The 20,268-nt window shown below is 37.6% G+C and overlaps 4 protein-coding genes across 11 annotated transcripts in view; 3 read left to right on the top strand and 1 right to left on the bottom strand.

Annotated features, from left to right (window-relative positions):
- The first annotated feature begins 550 nt into the window (after positions 1-550).
- Positions 551-4,640, top strand: LOC133983404 (steroid 21-hydroxylase). Its single transcript, XM_062422474.1, has 12 exons — positions 551-680; positions 887-1,075; positions 1,220-1,309; positions 1,385-1,539; positions 1,695-1,790; positions 2,043-2,153; positions 2,270-2,356; positions 2,709-2,792; positions 3,037-3,150; positions 3,247-3,413; positions 4,197-4,300; positions 4,387-4,640. The coding sequence occupies exons 1-12, from the start codon at positions 551-553 to the stop codon at positions 4,638-4,640; spliced, it is 1,581 nt and encodes a 526-aa protein (XP_062278458.1).
- Positions 4,641-10,827: 6,187 nt separating this feature from the next.
- Positions 10,828-12,570, top strand: LOC133983529 (allograft inflammatory factor 1-like). The gene is made up of 6 exons (XM_062422639.1): positions 10,828-10,922; positions 11,088-11,149; positions 11,293-11,359; positions 11,460-11,501; positions 11,638-11,803; positions 12,206-12,570. The coding sequence occupies exons 1-6, from the start codon at positions 10,904-10,906 to the stop codon at positions 12,291-12,293; spliced, it is 444 nt and encodes a 147-aa protein (XP_062278623.1). The 5' UTR covers positions 10,828-10,903; the 3' UTR covers positions 12,294-12,570.
- Positions 12,571-12,820: 250 nt separating this feature from the next.
- On the top strand, positions 12,821-16,709 carry LOC133983528 (casein kinase II subunit beta). The gene is made up of 7 exons (XM_062422638.1): positions 12,821-12,899; positions 13,288-13,363; positions 14,192-14,294; positions 14,385-14,500; positions 14,588-14,663; positions 15,107-15,296; positions 15,852-16,709. Exons 2-7 carry the CDS (start codon positions 13,292-13,294, stop codon positions 15,940-15,942), a joined length of 648 nt encoding a protein of 215 aa, XP_062278622.1. The 5' UTR covers positions 12,821-12,899; positions 13,288-13,291; the 3' UTR covers positions 15,943-16,709.
- A 110-nt stretch (positions 16,710-16,819) lies between these two features.
- The window catches only part of LOC133983526 (uncharacterized), a 29,785-nt gene continuing 26,336 nt past the window's right edge, over positions 16,820-20,268 (bottom strand). For 4 of the 8 annotated variants that reach the window (XM_062422628.1, XM_062422634.1, XM_062422632.1 and 1 more), the window contains 4 exons: positions 19,759-19,881; positions 19,415-19,534; positions 19,240-19,320; positions 16,821-18,621 (listed from right to left, as the gene is read on the bottom strand). In XM_062422628.1, the coding sequence (XP_062278612.1) occupies positions 18,592-18,621; positions 19,240-19,320; positions 19,415-19,534; positions 19,759-19,881 (354 nt within the window). In that variant the 3' untranslated portion in view covers positions 16,821-18,591. Of the gene's footprint in view, positions 18,622-19,239; positions 19,321-19,414; positions 19,535-19,758; positions 19,882-20,268 lie in introns of all 8 variants that reach the window. The other 4 variants (XM_062422631.1, XM_062422630.1, XM_062422629.1 and 1 more) reach the window with 2 other exon arrangements.

Below are 20,268 nucleotides of genomic sequence, written 5' to 3'. Positions count from 1 at the left end.
TTTATTGCAACTTTTTGTGTACTGTTCTACTGTTCTGTCTGACCTGTCCATTTCAACGCATTTTTGTTTTGACTCTAATACGCTTTTGTGCACCACCATGGTATGCCACCTCACTACTACTGTAATTAAATATGCACTGTCTCACTCCATTGGAATAAATGTGGCTAACGTGGGTCTGAAGTGTGGCTGTTTTCTTTTTGTAAGAGTGAAATTAAACATCCAAATCCTTTGATGGAAAATATTTTTTTCATTAATTGGCCTCTTTCTCTGCAAGATAAAGAAAATGCAGATATGACTGTGTTTCATGTCATGTTATTATGCCCTTCAGCAATGCCAAATCTTTCCAGTCTGTCTCTTGTTAGATGTGTTGCATTCATCCTATCATGAGGTGAGTCATCAGTGTTTTCTTGACCAAAATAAATATTTAGACATCCTTGAGTTTAGTGAACCACCAACAAGCTTACGTGCTAAGATACTTATGAGGTGACTATAAATGAGACAAGCAATGCAAAGACCAGCTTTCTGAAGTGGGACAGCAACAGGACATAAAATGGCAATGGAAATATCAGTGATCAGCGTGGGAGTTGTACTCCTAGTTGTACTGCTGTTGCTGCTGATTTGCATATATGATCAAAGAGACAAATCCATACAGGAAGATCACAGGGGAAGTAAGCTTACAGGTAACTATTTGTTATTTGTAGATTTATATTTTACAATGTGGGTTGTACAAACAATTATTTTAATTTCATGAAAATATAGATTTCCATAAATAGGACAGTTATTAAACACACTACGAACTACTACAACACAGACCTAATTGATTTCTATGATTTGTAATAATTCTCTCTTTGTCTTGCCTTTGTCTTTTCTAACTCTTTTTATCCAGCAGTTGAATCTGGACTTCAGTTTCTCTACCAATTTCTTCCCTACTCCTCATCTCCCTCCCTCCCAGGTCCTCCCAGCTTCTTTCTCATTGGCAATATGATGGAGCTGGCACATGAGCATCTACCAATTCACCTGACCAATCTGGCACAGCGCTATGGAAGCATTTACCAGCTTAAATGTGGAAACACTAGTAATCATCAAATTTAAAATTTATGGATTTTGTTATATCACAAGTTCATAGAAAAGCAAGCTTATCAACACTTTATTGTGGACAATACAGATAGCCACCATGTTAAAACCCCCCTACAAATACTATATGTTTTGTTTTTTCCAGCCATGGTGGTCCTTAATAGTAGTGAAGTCATAAGAGAAGCACTGGTGAAGAAATGGTCTGACTTTGCAGGGAGACCAATTTCATACACAGGTGAACATCTCAAAGTTGTTTTGCAATAATAGTAATTATTGCGTGAACCTAAAGTCTTTTTATGACTTGTATCAGGAGATATTGTGTCTGGAGGAGGGCGCTCCATCTCTCTGGGAGACTATGGTGAAGAATGGAGGGCACATCGCCGTCTTGTCCACAGTGCCTTGCAGCGTTGCTGCCAGCAGTCTTTGCATGATGTGATTGAAAGACAAGCAGTTCACCTGCGAAAGGTACAGAACACAAGAAGATCAGATTGTTTTTACGATGATTGATTACGCCTCACCAAAAAAATATCGGCCTGTAAGCAGCAACCCAAAGGTTGGAGTATTTCCAAAGTGGTCATATAAACATATGAAGCATTTAAAATGATCTATTTACTCTTCAGGTTTTAATGGACTATCAAGGCAGTCCTGTTGATCTCTCAGAGGATTTCACAGTGGCAGCCAGTAATGTGATCACCACTTTGGCTTTTGGAAAAGAAGTGAGTGTCTTTTCTCCTTCAGCTCAGTTTGTTTCCTCTAAGAAAATGAAAATAGTATTGGAGAAAAAAAAAAAGTCTACTTAAACAGCAGCTTTCCTAGCGTGATTGTGTGCTCGGCTGGCTGTTTATGTTGGGAAATGGGCAAGGTCACTGTTTATGTTGCCCTTTTTAGCAGCGTGCAAGTGTAGTCATAATGTACTGATCTATTACTGAAGAGTAATGCCTTAAACCATATACCTGTGTGATTTTCAGTATGACAAGAGTTCTTCAGAACTGCAACAGTTGCACAACTGTCTGAATGAAATCGTTGGTCTGTGGGGCTCCTCTTGGATTTCTGCTCTGGACTCCTTCCCACTGCTCAGAGTCAGTAAATATATAATATACAGTATATCATCCTGTCTGTAGATTACAGGGTGTATACATAAACAAGCAACTTTAGAAAGGGAATTCACAAATTATGTCATCTGTTCTTTTAAAAGAAATTACCCAATCCTGTGTTTGCCCGTCTACTGAAAGAGGTGGCCAGGAGAGATGAAATTATAGGAAAACACCTCAACAACTACAAGGTCAGTAACAACAAATGCAAAACAACAAAAGTTTGAAAATGTTGTTTGTTTGTTTTTTCACTTGAAAACATGATATGCTAATTTCCTCTGATAACAGGCAAAAAAGGCTTGGTGTGGCTTATTGATTAGATAACACTTGTGTGCAATAAGTTCAGTTAAAGCAAAAAAAATAAATCTGAGTCAAATCAAGTAGTCATAATCAAGAAATTCAACATATTGGCTAAAGCTTATTATCAAAGTATCAATTAAAGTAATATTATAGCCACCTTTCACACTTAAGTCAATTTTCCTTCAGTATGTATCCAGCATAGGTGATGAATCCTGTTATATTAATTTATATAAACCTGTGCAGTCACAAGACAAGAAAACCGAAGACGCTATCACAGGCTCACTCCTCCAGGGCCTTGAAAACCATCACAACACAGAACATGGAGCAGTAAGTAATATAATACTGATTACCAGAGGAGATCTATTTGTTAATCACATGGAGAGCAGTGTATGAATTGGATTTGGATGTGTATTTTTTATATTATCGTCTTTATTTTAAGAGATACATTTTTTTTCTCTTATTGAGCTGACATTTTGAGAAATATGAATCATAATCCTGGAACTACAATTGGAATTGCATAATAATTAGTACAGGTGTACTTAAGGATATGTCCTCATGCATTCGTGTTTAGCTCCTGACAGATACTCACGTTCACATGGCAACTGTGGACCTTCTCATTGGGGGAACAGAGACCACTGCAGCCTGGCTCAACTGGACGATAGCTTTCCTCTTGCACAGACCAGAGGCATGACACATCATCACAAAAATACCATAAAACAATACATTTACCTTGGTTGATGTTTATCTCAGTGTCTCTCTCATCTCTTACTTCAATCTTCAGGTGCAGACTAGGGTACATGAGGAGTTGCGTACAGTGCTGGAGGGACAAGACCCCAAGTACAGTGACAGACACAAACTTCCTGTGCTGTGTGCTCTGATCAATGAGGTGCTCAGACTCAGGCCAGTTGCTCCGCTGGCGGTGCCACACAGAGCCATCAGAGATAGCCGGTCAGTGACTGATTATGATTGACAGTATTTATGTGTGGGCTTTGTTGCATGTTAATATAATACAGACCACCTGACAGATCTGATACAAACCTGTACCAGAAGACCTATATTTGACCCTACATTAATACAAAAATCTGGAAGGGCTTTTGAACATGGATGCACAACAACTGTTTAAAATGAAAATAAATATTTAAAAAAAACCAAACTAAGAAACAAAAAGAAAGAGCTAGCATAGGATGCAACTGTAACCTATGCAGAATAATCCCTTTTTATAATACTGTATAACTGCAAATAATCGACAACGGAAAAAGTAGAAGTGGAAGCCGAAGAACAAACATGGTATAAGTATTATCAGCTAACTTTAATAAAGTACCAAAAGTCAACAAATTATTATGTAGAAAGTAAAAATGATGTAGAATGTAAAAAATGTACTGTTTATTTTGATGTTACAATTTTGGTTTGTTTAATATAAAATCTTAATCTGCAGAGTAACCACTAACAATACTGTACAGTAAAATGAAGGTAGAGAAATAAAAAGTCCAGTATTTGCCTACATGCAGTGGAGCTGCATGACGTATATAGTAACATAAAATGGAAATACTCATGTAAAGTACACTTAACTCAAACTTGTACTGAAGTATGGTACTAGTTTCTTTCTACCACTGGTCCTGTTGGCTTCAGGTAAAACTGCACATGAGTGTTGAGTGTTTGTGCCTGATTGTGGAAAAAAAATCACAACATATTACCTGATAACTTTTACTTTGCACTTCTTACTACATTCAGTATTGCAGGTTATTTCATCCCTAAGAACACAGTCATCATTCCGAATCTTTTTGGAGCGCACCATGACCCTGCAGTTTGGACTGACCCATACAGCTTCATACCAGGTATTGCTGGAACTGCTGGGTGAAATGCATTCCTTTCACTTGGCACAGTAGATCTCAAATAAATATCCACTCTCTCTTTCTTTCAGAGCGCTTTCTGGAAGGAGGAGGAGGCTCCACCCGAGCCCTGATGCCCTTCGGAGGGGGGGCTCGGCTCTGCCTTGGGGAGTCTGTTGCCAAAATGGAGCTCTTTCTATTCACAGCCTACTTGCTGAGAGATTTCCAGTTCATCCCCCCTGAGGCCAAGTCCTCTCTGCCCGACCTGAAAGGAGTTGCTAGTGTTGTGCTCAAGGTCAAATCCTACAAAGTTATGGCACGTCCAAGACTGATGGGTGATTTCTAAACTAAACAGGGTGTAATGCTTAATTGTTGCTCAAACATTGTGAATTTGTTTGTAAGTTAATTATCTTTTAAACTTTTTAAGTAAAAAAAGTTAATGAACACTTGTGTATTTTCTCATCAATACTCCTTTCTATTCATACATAATTTAAATCTTAAATACCATGATTAAAATGATGCATTGATAGGTTAATAATAACTAAATTGATTTCAGTTATTTAGTAATAACATTATTACATTTCTTTGCTAAACTAAACCTGGGTTGGAGCAATAAACGTTCAGTGATTGGGTTTCCCTATAGTAAAGCAAAGCATTGTTAGTGCTTATGTTAATTATAAACTTTAATACAAAATAAATAAATACAATTATAGCAATAATTACATTTTGGCCTCAAGATCATTAGTGGAGAGTGGAAATTGCAAGAATGTACACATAGTTCTTTCATAATGGAAAATGAGAAGCACTCAGAACAAACGTGAACAAATGAACTCACAGTTAATTTGGAACTGTAAATCAAAACCTCAGGTTCACAGAATTTACTGGACACTGAAACTGGTCAAATACTAGTACGCTTATATGAGGAATATCTGTCAATGAGTCCGGCAGCACCACTCTGTGGACACATGCTGAACAACTTGGAAAATTGGCCTACAATGTAAGACAGTATTGGCAAGCATCACTGGGTTGGACACATGTTTCAGCAGTTTGCATTGGAAATTATTATCATTTTACACATCTGACAAACAGGAAAAATGTAACATGAAAACACACACAATGGATATTACACAAAGTATTATCTTATATCGTGGTCACAGTTGTAAATAAAAGTGTCAGGGTAGTGGTCTCTGAGAAGGACAACTCACACAGGCTGGTCTTCAACTAAAAATGAGTCAACATTTCCGGTAATATGACTTCTGCTATTTAAATGATTTAGCAATAAGCAAGAAAATCTACGAGAGGACTTCTATAGATGGAAGGATGTCTTCCTTTTCATTGTTAGGATTGTATGTCCTTTCTTTTACACTGGCAGTAGCTGGACTTCAGTCATCTGGTAATTATGAACATATATTATGTATACTATTACCTGTTTATTTATTTTTGGAGATAACTTAACTCTGCTTTACCTAACTTTTCTATCTGGTGGGCAACTGCTGAACATGAATTGTGTGCCCCATTTTGTATGTGTAACTTTTTGCCTCACTTCTCTGTTCTATCTAACAAGACTAACTTAGTTATATGTGTTTAAAATCTTCTATCTTACAGATGTCATGTTTGCCATACTAGCAGAAAATATTATTTTGCCATGTGGCATACCCTCCATTAAATCCTGCAGTTCTACTAACTGGAATATGGCTGGAGAGTTTGGATCAGTTACTGAGGTGGTGAAGGCAGGAAAGGTGACAGGTCCAAACGCCCACAGGCTTGTCATGCTGAGGAACTGCTCTCTACAGATAAATCACCTGATAAATGATGATGCACGACTTTACACTTGTGAGAATGGATCATGCAATTCAAGCATTTCACTTCAGATTCTCAAAAGTAAGTTCCCTTTGAAATAATCTTTAACAACAGTTAATAATAACTTCACAAAGGTCACATGATTTTTTTTTGTCATCCATCAGTTACTGAAAAAACAACTTTTGAGAAGGATAAAATAGAACTTCAGTGTTTCCTCGACACGTATAAAGGTCATGCCCCTTGTAGCGACAGAGACATACACATCAAGTGGACTACTGAGGATAACATACCAATAAAAGGAAGTAGATTTCACTTTGAGAAATCCTCTAATTGCTTCTCTAAACTGATCATCACTAAAAAAGTGACAGATCATCACCGAAAATGGAGATGCCAAATAAGCAAGAATGACATGGTTAAAGCCACCATCAGTTACACAACAACAGTAACAGGTACTAAACTGTAAATGACCATACCGCTAACTAAATATGTGTTTAATATATTTCTAACACAGTGTTACCTTTCCCCCAGATGGTATAGAGGAAGTGTTTGCTGCAGTGGGTGAATCAGTGTCCTTTTCTTGTACCAACACTTCCTCTCTTGGTGTGGGTGGCAGTGTGAAGTGGGCTGTGTGTGGGAGGCCACTGACAGCTGATATGTCACCCGAAAAGGGCCAAACAAGTGCTTTTCATGTAAAGGAAGATTCATTGCTGTTCATTAGTGAAGTGAGTGCTTTGTATTCATGTGACTATCAATGTTCAGAGTCCACTGGTGAGCAGAAGGTGCTAAACAAAGTCAGACTGCATACCCTTGACGGTGAGTGTAGAAAACCTATATGCAGGTGCTAAAACGGAAAAATGACTTGTGTTGCATTTATGCTCTGTCACATCTGTAAAAACATGCCGTTTGTCTCCACAGTTACGACAAAGTACGGGCCAGGAGGAGATAATCTCACCTTGACTTGTGTGCTTACCTGTGCTCAAGAATGTGAAAAAGATTTCAGTTTAACTTGGTGTGGAAGCAGCCAGTATGGCTGGCAGGGAAGTTTAATGAATGCCAATAACACCATAATATCCACACTATTCTTACCAGTTCTTCCAGTGAGATCAGTTGAAATAGCCTGTTGTGTGCATAGAGAGGGTGCTGTGATGACATCAAAGACATGGCAACCTGTTTACCGTATGTATTATTACCTTATTATTACCTTTTCCTCAATAAAAGGAACACATATGAGAAAATGCACCCATGTTGCTGAGTAAACTGATGTAAAAAATGGTAATAATCTCATATTCACAGCTCTGCAAAGACTTGCATGGTTAGCCCTTCCCCTAGGCGTCCTGATGTGTGCAGTTGCTGGAGGACTTTACATGTACATGAAGAGGAAGCGCAACAAGGATGCAGGTACTGAATCTGGTTGAGGGACTACACAACCAATTTACAAATGTCTTGAAAGCCTTGACGAAAATTACATTCTCTATTTGTAGGAACTGAACAGTCAAGCACTGAAATGGTGAGAAAGAAACACAGAAACAAAAATATTGGTGTTGAGAATAACTTTCATTTTTTATATATATATACATATATATATTGTTCCTCTTCACAGACTCATGTTTATGACATCATTCAGGATGACAATAATGAGGATCCATTCCCACCAAGGCAACGAAAAAGAGAAGCAGCCACCACTACTGACAGTTTCTATGATTTATTACAGGCTGTAAACTAGCACAAACTAAACATTGAATTATTTTCCATTTTCACATTAATGACAAAAGTATGCTTTCCATAATCAGCATTTTTAAACAAATTGTGTTTCTCTACCAGACACAATCAGTGCAATATGACTCATCATAGCAAAGATATTTATTCATATTGCACTATTGATTTTATTGAAACATTACATTTTAAGCACATTTAAATTAAAATATACAGATTATTAGATGTATTAATAAAAACAGTGTGAGTCTTTTCAACAGATCTTACATGATGCATAATGAAATTCAGATCCACACTAGAATGAATGCTGTCATTTTATGATGAGTATCGCCTTTTTCTTGAGAAGATTGAAATTAAATTCTTAATGGTTGACTGCAATAAAGGAGAGAAAATAGATTTGGACTATTAGTGAATCTGAATAGAAGGATTAAGTAGTATGTGATAAAATGTGATTTTATAGTAATTGTACAATTTACATGTGGATATGCTGTCATCTGGCAATTGTTGGTACATGCTCATGATGTTGCTTCTTGAGTTTCTGTTAACTTTGAGATGAAGAAGTTAAAAAGTTGTCATTGGTGAACAAAGCAGGAATGACTAGTCATCATGACTAGCTGACAAACTATTAAAAGAAAAATGCGGTTCTCACCTTCTGAAAGTGTATCGTCCACAGTTTCATAAATATCAGGCTGTATATCATCATCTAAAAGAAGCAACAGGGGAACTATGCTATGAGCTATGCATGGTAACATTTCATTATTCTGCATTTCAAAACTGAAGGTGCTTCTAGTCAGATCAAACCTGCTTGTTGCATCTGTGTTTGCTGTGTGACTCTCTGGGTGCCCAATCTGTAGTAAACCAACAGTCCCATCAGTGCAGCAATTATGGCTATCACAGTGATGACTGATGCCACAACTGCAGTAACTGTTTCACTGCTCTTGTCCCCCTTCATGGATTTCCCAGCAATTTTAGTGGTTGTCACTGCAGGAAGTAATTATGTGAACATCTTGATCTAAAGTAATCTAACAATGATCATCACATTTGACAGATGTGAAACAGACCTTGTGCAATCATTGTTGTAATAACTGGAACTTCTGTGGTCTTAACAGCTTTTGCTTAATAAACAAAGTGAAAAAGGCACAGGTGAGTTATATTGTCATTTATTGCTATGATTATATCTAACATAACATTTTAAAGTCTTACCTTGGACTTGAAGATTGATTTCAACGCAGCGTCTGGTTTTTCCAAGCATGTACCCACATCTGTACCAACCACTGTCATTCACCTGCACAGACGGGATAGTTAATGCTGTTCCATTTATCTCAACCCTGCCTGAGGAGAGAAATACAGAGGTGCTTCCTTTCTGCATTGTCCAGGAGATATTTGAGGGTCTTTGTTTTCCTGATTCATCCACTTGGCAGCTCAGGTTAACAGTTGTACTGGATGCTGCCTTCACTGATTTAAGAGTTCCACAGTCTAAAAGAAGAGAGATTAAAAAATGTCTAAATGGGCCTTAATTTATAAATGAGCAAGAATAAAAAGTCAAAACTGTGAAATGTTACCTTTTACTTTTAAAGAAAAGCTCTTAGCCAGAATACAGTCCCAGCCTTTCCAGATTTCGCAAATGTAACACCCCTCATCGGATTTTTGTGATTTGGTCAGAAAAAGAGACATTTGTCCGTTTCCATCAGCTTCCCATTTTACACGACTGGCATCCGGGAAACTGGATGTGACAGGTCTGACAAGGATAACCTTCATCTGACTGGGATGAGTTTTGTTTTTTGTCCATTTGACTCTGTAGCACTCTGGATCCAGCCTCACACTTGAATTAAAACATGAGAGGACTGCATCTTCTTCTTCAGAAGCTGACACAGTCTCAGTCACTAGTGAACAGTCTTTTAAATTATGAGAAAGTTGGATTATAATCAGTTTAAGAATAATAACCAAAGTGCATATTGAAAAAACAGGGTGTTTATATAATGTGCAGTTAAGTATTTGGTGTCAGAGCCAAATGTAAGACTGATAAGTCCACATTTCTCAATAGATAATCACATCAGATATTTAAATATACCGCCTTTAAAGTCCAATCATAGTAAGTTTGTATACATGGTACACTCGTATTGTCTACTGAGAATTGGAAGAAGTATATGTGTCAAATACATTAAAACATTTAATTGATTGACTCTGGTAAAGAAATTATCCAATGACCTACTCACCTCTGCACTCTGATAGGATGAATAGTAAAACTAATAACTGGAGAACCTGAAGATAAAAATGTGCCATTTTCTGCAGATTGTAGCTGAGTGGAGGACAAAAAGGAAACAAGGCTATTCTCATGTAGACTGTCTCTACCTATTCTCAGTTCTAGTCTCTCAGGTCTCAATTTGAAACTACTTGCACAGTAAAACCTTTTTTTTTTGTGTTCACCAGACTATGTTACCAATACTGCCACCATGTGGCACAAACAAAACATTACAGCGATCTGGACATTGACCATAAAAGCAAATATTGCAGTCAGTTATTTATTACATTTGGATGAGGAAACTGAAAAAGCAGCTCCTCCTCCATCACCACTGAGGTGCCCTTGAGCAAAACCTTTAACCCCCAAATGCTCCGGAGAAAGTAACGTAACTGCTCCAAAATATGTGTTTCAAAACATGCCTCACAAGCACTTGCCCAGTAACAGTCTGTTTCAAGAGCAAGTTCTCCTTACTGTTTCTTCCTTCCTTAATTAAAATGTCAATGTAGATACATCACTTATCCACACTGACTGTATCAGTAGCTTACATATTTGAATGAGCCTATCATGACCATTGCACAGCAAATATCCCAAATGCAAACATCTTTTATTGGGCAATACAAGAATGTTTTTTACTGCTCTGTCTTGTGAAATTCAGATGAAATGTGAATGTTATGATTTACATCCTCCAGTTGACCCAACTTGTTGCAGCCTTAAATATTACACAGGAACTGAACTGAGTCTAAATGAAACTTTTGTCACTTCACTTCCTCTTCTGGCTTGATTTACAGAAACGCCATCAGAGCCGTTCACAGTCTGAGTGTAGCTTTCACAGACCCACAGCACTGTGCAAAGAGATGGACAACAGTGCACAAGGTTAGTTTGACTTTCTTCTGCTACGTCTATTTGTCATTGTATATCTTTATATTGTCTTATCTTTGACTTCATCACTGTAATAAGTAAAACACTGTATTTGATATTCATTAGCTGTGTGACTTGTAAGACATTTGTGTATTGGTTGTTGTTGTTTTTTCCTCACAGGCGGTAAAGCATATGGCTTTCTCAAGTCTCAACAGGAAGAAAAATTGAACTCTATCAATGAAGTAAGTTGAACTGATGTTGGTTAGTTAAGTTCACAATACAGACCAGTGGCATTAGACACATGGCTTTTCTACATCAGCTACACCTCCAATAATATTCACAAAGTGTATCATTTGTTTTTATTATTTACCCATCACTCCTTTAGGCTTTTCTCTCAGATCCTCAGTATGCAGAAGAGGAAGACCTTGGCTCAAAGCTTGAAATGTTCAGAAGTAAGAATTTAAGGGCTACCAATTGTTCCACATTTCACATTTAACAATGAACTATATATGTTTTATTGGACTGTGATTAAACTATTTTCTTGTATTATAGAGAAATACATGGAGTTTGATCTTAACGACAAAGGAGAGATAGGTAACACCGCACCAGTCTTATGGCCCTACAACATTTTTAGCTACAGAGTGAAACTGTTGATCCTCATCAAAGTTGTCTTGACAGATTATCGTACACTTTTTACTTATATTATTTCTCTGAACTTTCATATTTTTAGACATGATGGGGTTAAAACGAATGCTGGAGAAACTCGGGTTGGCCAAGACTCACCTAGAGCTGAAGAAGATGATGTCAGAGGCAGTTGGAGGGACATCGAAAGACACAATCATCTATAATGACTTCCTGAATATGATGCTGGGAAAAAGAAATGCAATTCTAAAGCTGTGAGTATGAAATACAGTGTATAGACAGCTATATATTTTTTATAATTTTGGGGACCCAAAATTGTGTCACATGAAGATTAGGATTAAGGGGTACATATAAATCCTCATATTATTATTATTATTATTATTATTATTATTATTATTATTGTTATTGTTATTTGATGTTTAATTCAAGTTTATGTTGACAGCCTTAGTCAAAAAAGATGATCAAAATTAAAGTGTAGTACCAAAAATCAACTTATCTCCTGATCACAACACATAAATAAAATAGAAAATGCTAATGTAAGCTCATTATAAAAAGTACCTGAAAAAATAAGTGTCTAAGATTTATCCAGTGATAATGTCTAAAGCATATACAGCATTTATAATATGGCAGTTGATATTTCCTTTTCTTCATGTAAGGATCCTGATGTTTGAAGGCATGGGGAAGGAGCAGGAGGAGAAAAGTGCTGGACCGCGTGGACGCAAAACCTTTTCAGACCTGCCCTGATGGATCTTTACATCCCAGCTGGAATTGTTTCTCACTGTGCCTTTTTCATATTTAAACATGAAATGAATTCTTTAAAATCCATATCCAAGTGCATTTTACACTATATTAGAGGCAACTATATGCTTTGAACCAAAGAGCCTACTTTCTATGTTTTTTTAGCTGCTTAGTTGATGATGTGTATAATTATTTTATAACATAATATTATGGCTAACATTGAACATATTTTAAAAAACAAACATAAACAATCACAAATTCTATATTATTATAGTTGTACTGTAAATTAATAAATACAGTGAATGGAATACACATATTGTGTGGTATTGTGTCCTTGTTCTTACTAAAATGGGTTAAGCCACATTTTACAATCATGTCTTTAACTGCAGTTTACCACCTCAAAGACCCGCCCATACTCTGCTTCTGATTGGCTCTGACTATCATATCTGCCAAAATCTAACCAATCCAACCAACAAAGGAAACGAGTACTAGCCAATCAGAGGTAGTGTAGGGCGGGTGTTCGCGGAATGCGGGTAGGAAAAAAATTAAGCTGTCATTCAAAGAGCGAGGAGCTGAACTTTGTAGTTGATGTATTAGCAAATATAAATAAAGGTGAGTAAAGGGACTTTCTTTAAACTGCCATGCTTACACAAGAGATAATACCCACAAGTACATATTGCAGCTACTATTCCTAATTTCCGTGTTAAGTAAAATGTAGCAACGCTCGCAAGAAAGCTAGCGTGTAAATCAGGTGCTAACGCTAACTATATTTAACAGCTAACGCTAACACGTTACAGACACAAAAGGTAGCGTAAAAGATCATTTACAAAAAACTAAATATATGTTCTGTTTAAAGTCCAAGACTGGCATTACATTTTGTCATTGCTGTGGCGAGATAAACTGCCACATCTGTGCTTGTAATGTGTCTAATATTTGAACTGCCGGTTTGTAGGTGTTAGCCAGCCAGTGAGGATAGAAAATGACAATTTTGGTTTGACAGGAGGATGAGCAGCTCAGAGGAGGTGTCCTGGATATCCTGGTTCTGTGGACTGAGAGGGAATGAGTTCTTCTGTGAGGTTAGTCCACTCGGTCATTTTTTTAACCTAATGAAAATGAAAATGCCCACTAACTTGAGGAAAAACTACCAGAACTGTACCTTTTCTGTTAATTTTCAACCTTTCAGATGTGCACAACTTGACATAAGCTGTAAGTGTTTCTATCACACCTCCTTGACCCCTTGCCCTTTTGCAGCACATACAGCTGAATAAAGTCATATACTATCAGGAAGAGCTACATGTACACATCTACATTTTTATTTTAATTAAAACATATATTATTGCAGTCCAGTTTCATGTTGCTCTTTTACTGTCCTTTACTAGTGATGGCAAACTAAATCGCACAACTCTTCTCCAGTACACCATGACAAAAGCATGTTTTAATTCTGATGGACTTGCATTGAAACTCACATTGGTCTACACCTTGCCGTGTTTGTGTTCTAAAAGCAGAAAACCAACATCACACACACCCTATTTCAGTGGTGAATTATCTGTGTCATATAGTGGTCTCATTGTTAGAAGCAGCTGCTCACTAAAGCCACTTCCCTCTTCTGTCTGCTGCTAAACTGCACCACTGCAGCACACAAGGCCATCTCACTCAAAAAGAACCTTTGAGTGACAAGTGAAAGGGAAAACACTGTCTGCTCAATCTTGGCATTAGTGCATAAGGTTAACACTCACACAATCCAATGCTAATATTAGCTACTTGCTTTCTTTATCGGCAGCATCTAAGTAATCCCTCTAAGCTCTTGCGTAATGCTTCTGCATCAGTCTGCTGTTGCAATTTGCTGTCGCAACAGTAATTAATGCAATTAAGAGCCATTCATTGTCTTGAATTGTGTGTTGCAGGTTGATGAGGACTATATACAGGACAAGTTTAATCTGACAGGTTTGAATGAGCAGGTGCCACACTATCGTCAAGCTCTGGACATGATTCTCGACTTAGAGCCAGGTGAGAATATCTAGAAAGTAGCATTTCCCACATGAAATGCGATAAAGAAATGTTAATGATTTAACTGTGTGAATCGGTCTCATTTGACAGATGAGGAACTTGAAGATAACCCCAATCAGAGTGAGTTGATAGAACAGGCAGCAGAGATGCTTTACGGGCTTATACATGCACGCTACATCCTGACAAACAGAGGCATTGCACAGATGGTAGGCTATTGCTAAGTTAAACTTCATATTCTCACATGCTCCATGACTAGAATCAATAGTAATTTCTAAATTTGTTTTTCTCCCTAGTTAGAAAAGTATCAACAGGGGGATTTTGGCTATTGCCCCAGAGTCTATTGTGAGAATCAGCCAATGCTTCCTATTGGTAAGTCTGACTTTTCACATTTTTCACACTAAAGAAAACCTCCTTTACACAAGAACCATGGCGGCTGTGGCTCAGGAGGTAGAGCGGTCGACTTCCAATTGGAAGATTAAATTCTTGCGGTTCAATTCCCGGCTCCTCCTGTCCACATGTCAATGTGTCCTTGGGCAAGACACTTAACCCCAAATTGCTCCTGTTGCTGCACCAACGGTGTATGAATGGGAATGAATGGTTAACTTCCTCCTGATGTGCAGGTTGGCACCCTGTGTGGTAGCCTCTGCCATCAGTGTACGAATGAGTGTGAATGAGATGTAATGTCAAGTGCTTTGAGTGGTCGTAAAGACTAGAAAGGCGCTATATAAGTACAGTCCATTTACCATTTACCATGCTGCACCGGTGACCTTTGTAAGTGGCTGTGACGACATCATGTATCCCATCTGCTGCAGGTTTGTCAGACATCCCAGGAGAGGCAATGGTGAAGCTGTATTGCCCAAAATGTATGGATGTGTACACCCCGAAATCCTCCAGACACCACCACACAGACGGAGCCTATTTTGGGACGGGGTTCCCCCACATGCTGTTCATGGTGCACCCAGAGTATCGTCCAAAGCGGCCAGCCAACCAGTTTGTTCCAAGGTGTGTTTGACTTGACACTGTTTTTTAAGGGGAGGGGGATTTATGCCTTTATTGGACTGCAACATTTGAGAGATGACAGGATCTAAGGGGAAAGAGAGTCTGACTAGATTCAGAGCACAAATGTTGCAGTTATGTTGTGTTAACCAGTGCCCTGCTGTGGCTCGCCTGATTTGATACTCTTGTCATTTATTTTTAGTATTAACACATTTTCGCTACGTCATACTTTTGTTCTTACATTTTAAGGGATTAAGGACTTATAAACAACATTTCCTTGCTATTGAACCCACTTTTATACCTCTTTGATACCAGCTAAAATGTTTCTGTTGCACATTTTACAAACTGTCATGTACCTAAAGTTGGCAATAAGATTAGTCTTGTTTACTTTTAAAACCTAATTTAAATTTTTATTGATAATTTGATACTGTTTTGGTATCTGTACTGAAAACCAGCACCAGTCTAAAAATATTAACAACCATATCCAGCCCTTTACCTCAGAAAAAGAAAAAGAGAACTCTTTGTGTTGAGGAACTGATTGTTTTTCACGGCTTCTTTCAGGTTATATGGTTTCAAAATTCACCCGATGGCCTATCAACTCCAACTTCAGGCTGCATCAAGTTTCAAGAGCCCAGTCAAGACAATTCGCTAGAACTCAGCTTTGAAAGAGACAGTGGACTCCAAAGACTTTGTTGTTTACTACTTGTTTATGGAATGGATTTTGTTCCCAATAAATGCCTGTACAGTTCTCCAAACCCACATCTGTGTTTATGGACACTCTCAGATCCAGCCGTTTAGTGAAGCACTGTTACAGTTGAGCAGATTAGGTCGTTTTCTGTGTTAAACATATTATTCTTAAAGGATTGGTCTCCTGAAACAGTGTTTGACCTTAATTGATGTCAATCCATGTTATCACCTTATGGGGTTGTTTCCCTTAAACAGAAAAATGGCTTTAACTGTAATGATAATAGTGAGGTGTATTTTGCTCTGTGGCTTTATTCCAGGTGATTGAATGTAACAGGAAAACTTGCCACCAGCTCCAGACAGATTTGCCTTATCAGTGATGTGGTCTGTTAATACTTTTTAAAGTTAATATCAAGTAATTTTGACACGTGCTGCAGAACAGATGGTGGAATGTGCTTGTGAGTTTCATGCTGAATTTCATTTCATTTATGACTTCCAATTTCGTTTGATAACAGTGATGTGTGTAAATGCAACCAGGTGCTATTTCCAAAAAACAATGCATACTTTATTTGAAGCAGAAAGGTAAAACTCATCTTAAAAATTAACCTGTGCTTGATTTCAATTTCAGTGGCTCTGTATTTGCTTGATTAAGGCACCTGTAACTATTTTCTTGATAATTCTCTATTTGTCGTTATCGTGTTACAATCTAGATGGGTTTGGTGATACTTTGTTGATTGAACATGCATCAGCATCCACTATGACATAAGGGAATGACATTAAATATTTATTTCTTACCAAAATCTTTCATACTTTTATGTGGTTTAAAATACACACAGCCCACTAGAATGCAAAATAATGCATGTTTTATTTTTTCATAAAAAGACAGGGATAAGTCACAAAGCAACAATATTTTCCATTGTCTAAAAACTATCTTTTTTCATGTGAAATTCTACATTTTCTTCCAGGAGAGGTTGAGATCTGATGTCCATGTAGCTACAATACCAATGGCTTCTGTTTGAGATTAAAAAAGGTTTGCTAACAAACATGCTATCTAATAGGGATTCATATATATTTTAAACATTCTCTCTTCTATTGAAAAGTACAGGAAACAGCAAGTGAGAGAGCGATCTACTTCCACTACGTGATAAAAAGGCGTTACAAACTTTGTTGATGATGATGAATGTAATATTTCACATTGTGACATCTCTAGTGGAAGCCTGGAAACCAGCTTGTGTTGAAACATCACAGTACATCAAATTACATTAAACAGTCCCTACTTTACAAATAAATTACTGTATAGTAGAACATGTAAAAAAGAAAAAGAAAAAAAAGACATTGTGCTCCTATGAGAGAAAAGCCACATATGCTTGGACAGCTGCCTTCACCTCTTAAACTCATGGTTACTGTCACAGACAAGCTTTTATATTTGACCTCACTTAGCTGAACATAAATGTACATTTAAAGTAGGGATGGATATACATATATGAACATTCCTCATACAATCATATGGAGGTCTGTAGTCTTACAAAGAATATCAAAACCTGAGATAAACAGACCAAAGCTTGTAAAACTTTTATCAACCAAATATATTCAAAGCAATTATGACTTCTACGCTACTGAACAAAACATGGGGCTGAGGGAAGCACTCTAGGGTCATTTGTAAATTGTTAAAGGTCTGATAAACTTGGTGGACTACAAGAGGAAACGAATAAGAATGATTCAGGGTGTCAGGCAAGACAGTTAAGGAGGTCTTAAATAGAGACCTAAAAAAATTAAGTAAACAGCACAATGGTAACGTACAATTAAATGAGCAGATGGATATGAATAACTTAAAAACCTCAATTTGTACAAATACTATAAAAGCATTAATTCTATAAAATAGAGAAATATTTCAAAATAGATCAATTTTTAATTCAAACTTTACAATGATGTGTAGGCTACTGGTTCTTTGCTGGTCGGGGAAGTAAAAGATTTAAGGTTTTTGTACCTGAGCAGTGAACAAGCTGTCCAAATTTGAGCACAGAATATCTCTGTCCACATATTAATGTGAGGTATGTCATTTAATTAAAAAAATGTCTCTCCTGAATTAAATACATAAGTAAACAAAAATCAAAGAGTTCCCTTGAATGTAGTCTTAACGTTCCCCTAGCAGCACCAAGGGAATAAATGCTGATAATGGTGTCTAAACTAAAACTGAAAGAGTGCATTTGTATAAAATGAACAATGTAAAAACCACTAGGAAAATAAAAAGCATTTAAAAGCAAACATAACTGAGATCACTCAACTGAAAATGCTGTTTTAAAAAAACCCCCAATAAACATGTATTCACTAAGCTTTTCAAACACCAGGATAAGATTATCATTTCAAACTTGAGCACTGTGCAGCCCTCCTTTACCTACGATAAAACTGCTCAACTGAAAAAAGAAAAAAACAAACAAAGGGGATCTACTGAGATTTATCTACCAAGTTCTTCATAGCTTTAGATGCAGATTTGTGAGATATTTCTTTTCAGATATGTGTGTGCTGATTGAGCTGGCCAGTGTGTGTTGAGTGCTGCACTCTGATGAAGGAATCCGGGAAGGTGGAGTCAAAGGAATAAATGAAGGTGGTGATTCAGTTACAATGATGATGCTCCTCCATCTTTCCCCTGCAAGACAGACATTATGTGCGCTTGTTTGAGTCTTATGTTGAATTGGTAAAGGCAAAATAATCATTATCATCTTCTTCAGTTGATTGTATATAAAGGCACAGTTTGACATTTTTGGAAAATGTGCAGTTAGATGACCAAATTGATACACACTTACCTCTGTCAGTTGAATATAAAGCTACAACTTGCAGTTGATTTTCTTAGTTTAGCATAAAGAGTGGAAACAGGGGAAATGGAGAGCCTGGCTCCAGGAAGTCACTGCTCCCAGTCTGGCCCCTAACCTCTCATAAAACCATAATCCTACAACTTATCAGTTTCCTAGGTTTTTGTATGACGTATAAACAAATTAGACATATAACCTTAATTCTTGAGCTTTAAATGCACTAGTATGCAGGGGTTTTTTGCCTTTGGACACAGCTAACCTAGCTGCTAATACCTGCCTTAAGTCTTGATGGTAAGCTAAGTTAGCATCATATCCAATTAACAGATATGATCAAATGCTTGGCTAGAAGTGTATTATTATATCTATTATAGCAAGTGTAGTTCCCAAAATGTTGAACTATTCCTTTACTATTCTGTGTCATGGACAAAGGGTTTCTGGTACAGAGGGTTTTGTACCTTATCTTGGTCGATTTCAGAGTCTGCATTTATGACGATTCTCTTCTCCACACGAGTCTCTGAAGAACCACTTTTCACTACCTGTTAAAGAGACGAAAAAACACAATTGTGAGGCAAATAAATGAAATAAACAAAATATAATGATTCTAAAGAGGGGGGAAAAAGTATTGCTTACCTTTGAGATGTGAGTGGTAGTGGTGGTGACTGTGGTGCCACTGGTGGTTTCTGAGCTAACGGTCTTGGAGCTGGACACAGTGGTGCCATCTTTATCCTCATCTGTTCCATCAACTGTCACCTGTGAAACAAAAAAAGAAAAAAAAGGTTGATTGAATTAACACTTTAGGTGGTTTGACTCTGACCTTCAGCAAGGGAAGGTGCAGTGCTCCCACTTGCTCATTTTGGAGCCCCTAGCCTGGTCCTCCCAGACCTGCTTACTCTATAATGCTGCCATCTCCTCCATGCAAACTGACTGCCAATAGCTGAGACAGATCTGGGCTGAGCAGGTGTTGGAGCCCCTACCTTTGAAGACTCATAGGTGAAGGTCTTGGTCGGGACGATAGGGACCTCTGTGGTGGAGATGCCACTGGGTAAGGAGTTGGAGACAGCTGTGATGGTGACTGTCTGGGTCTGCACCAGAGGGGGCTGTGGATGGGAGTGGAGCATAGCCCCATGAATGGCTGTTTAACCAGACACCTTGCACCTCAGCAACCATTTTATTTTATACCATGCATGCCCTCCAAAAGCCATTCCCTATGTGGACTGATTTTCACTGCCATAACCTTTTATGCTTTTTGACATTGAAAATGATGTTGTTTTTTTGGAACAACAATCACATTACTACTTCCTTTCCCACCACCAATTATTACAAAGGAAAAAGGGAAAACAGAAAATAAACCATAAGTGGGTTGGACAGAAGATGAAAGTAAAGTCAACGTGCCAGAGAAAAATGTACAAGTGTTACAATGACCCATCACCGTAGTTGTGTAGTTGAGAACTTAGCACACCACTGTGCAACACCTCTGCAGCATC

The sequence above is a fragment of the Scomber scombrus genome, chromosome 7 (assembly GCF_963691925.1).
Source record: "Scomber scombrus chromosome 7, fScoSco1.1, whole genome shotgun sequence".
In the NCBI taxonomy this organism is placed as follows: Eukaryota; Metazoa; Chordata; class Actinopteri; order Scombriformes; family Scombridae; genus Scomber; species Scomber scombrus.
This window is presented reverse-complemented; position numbering and strand designations above follow the sequence as displayed.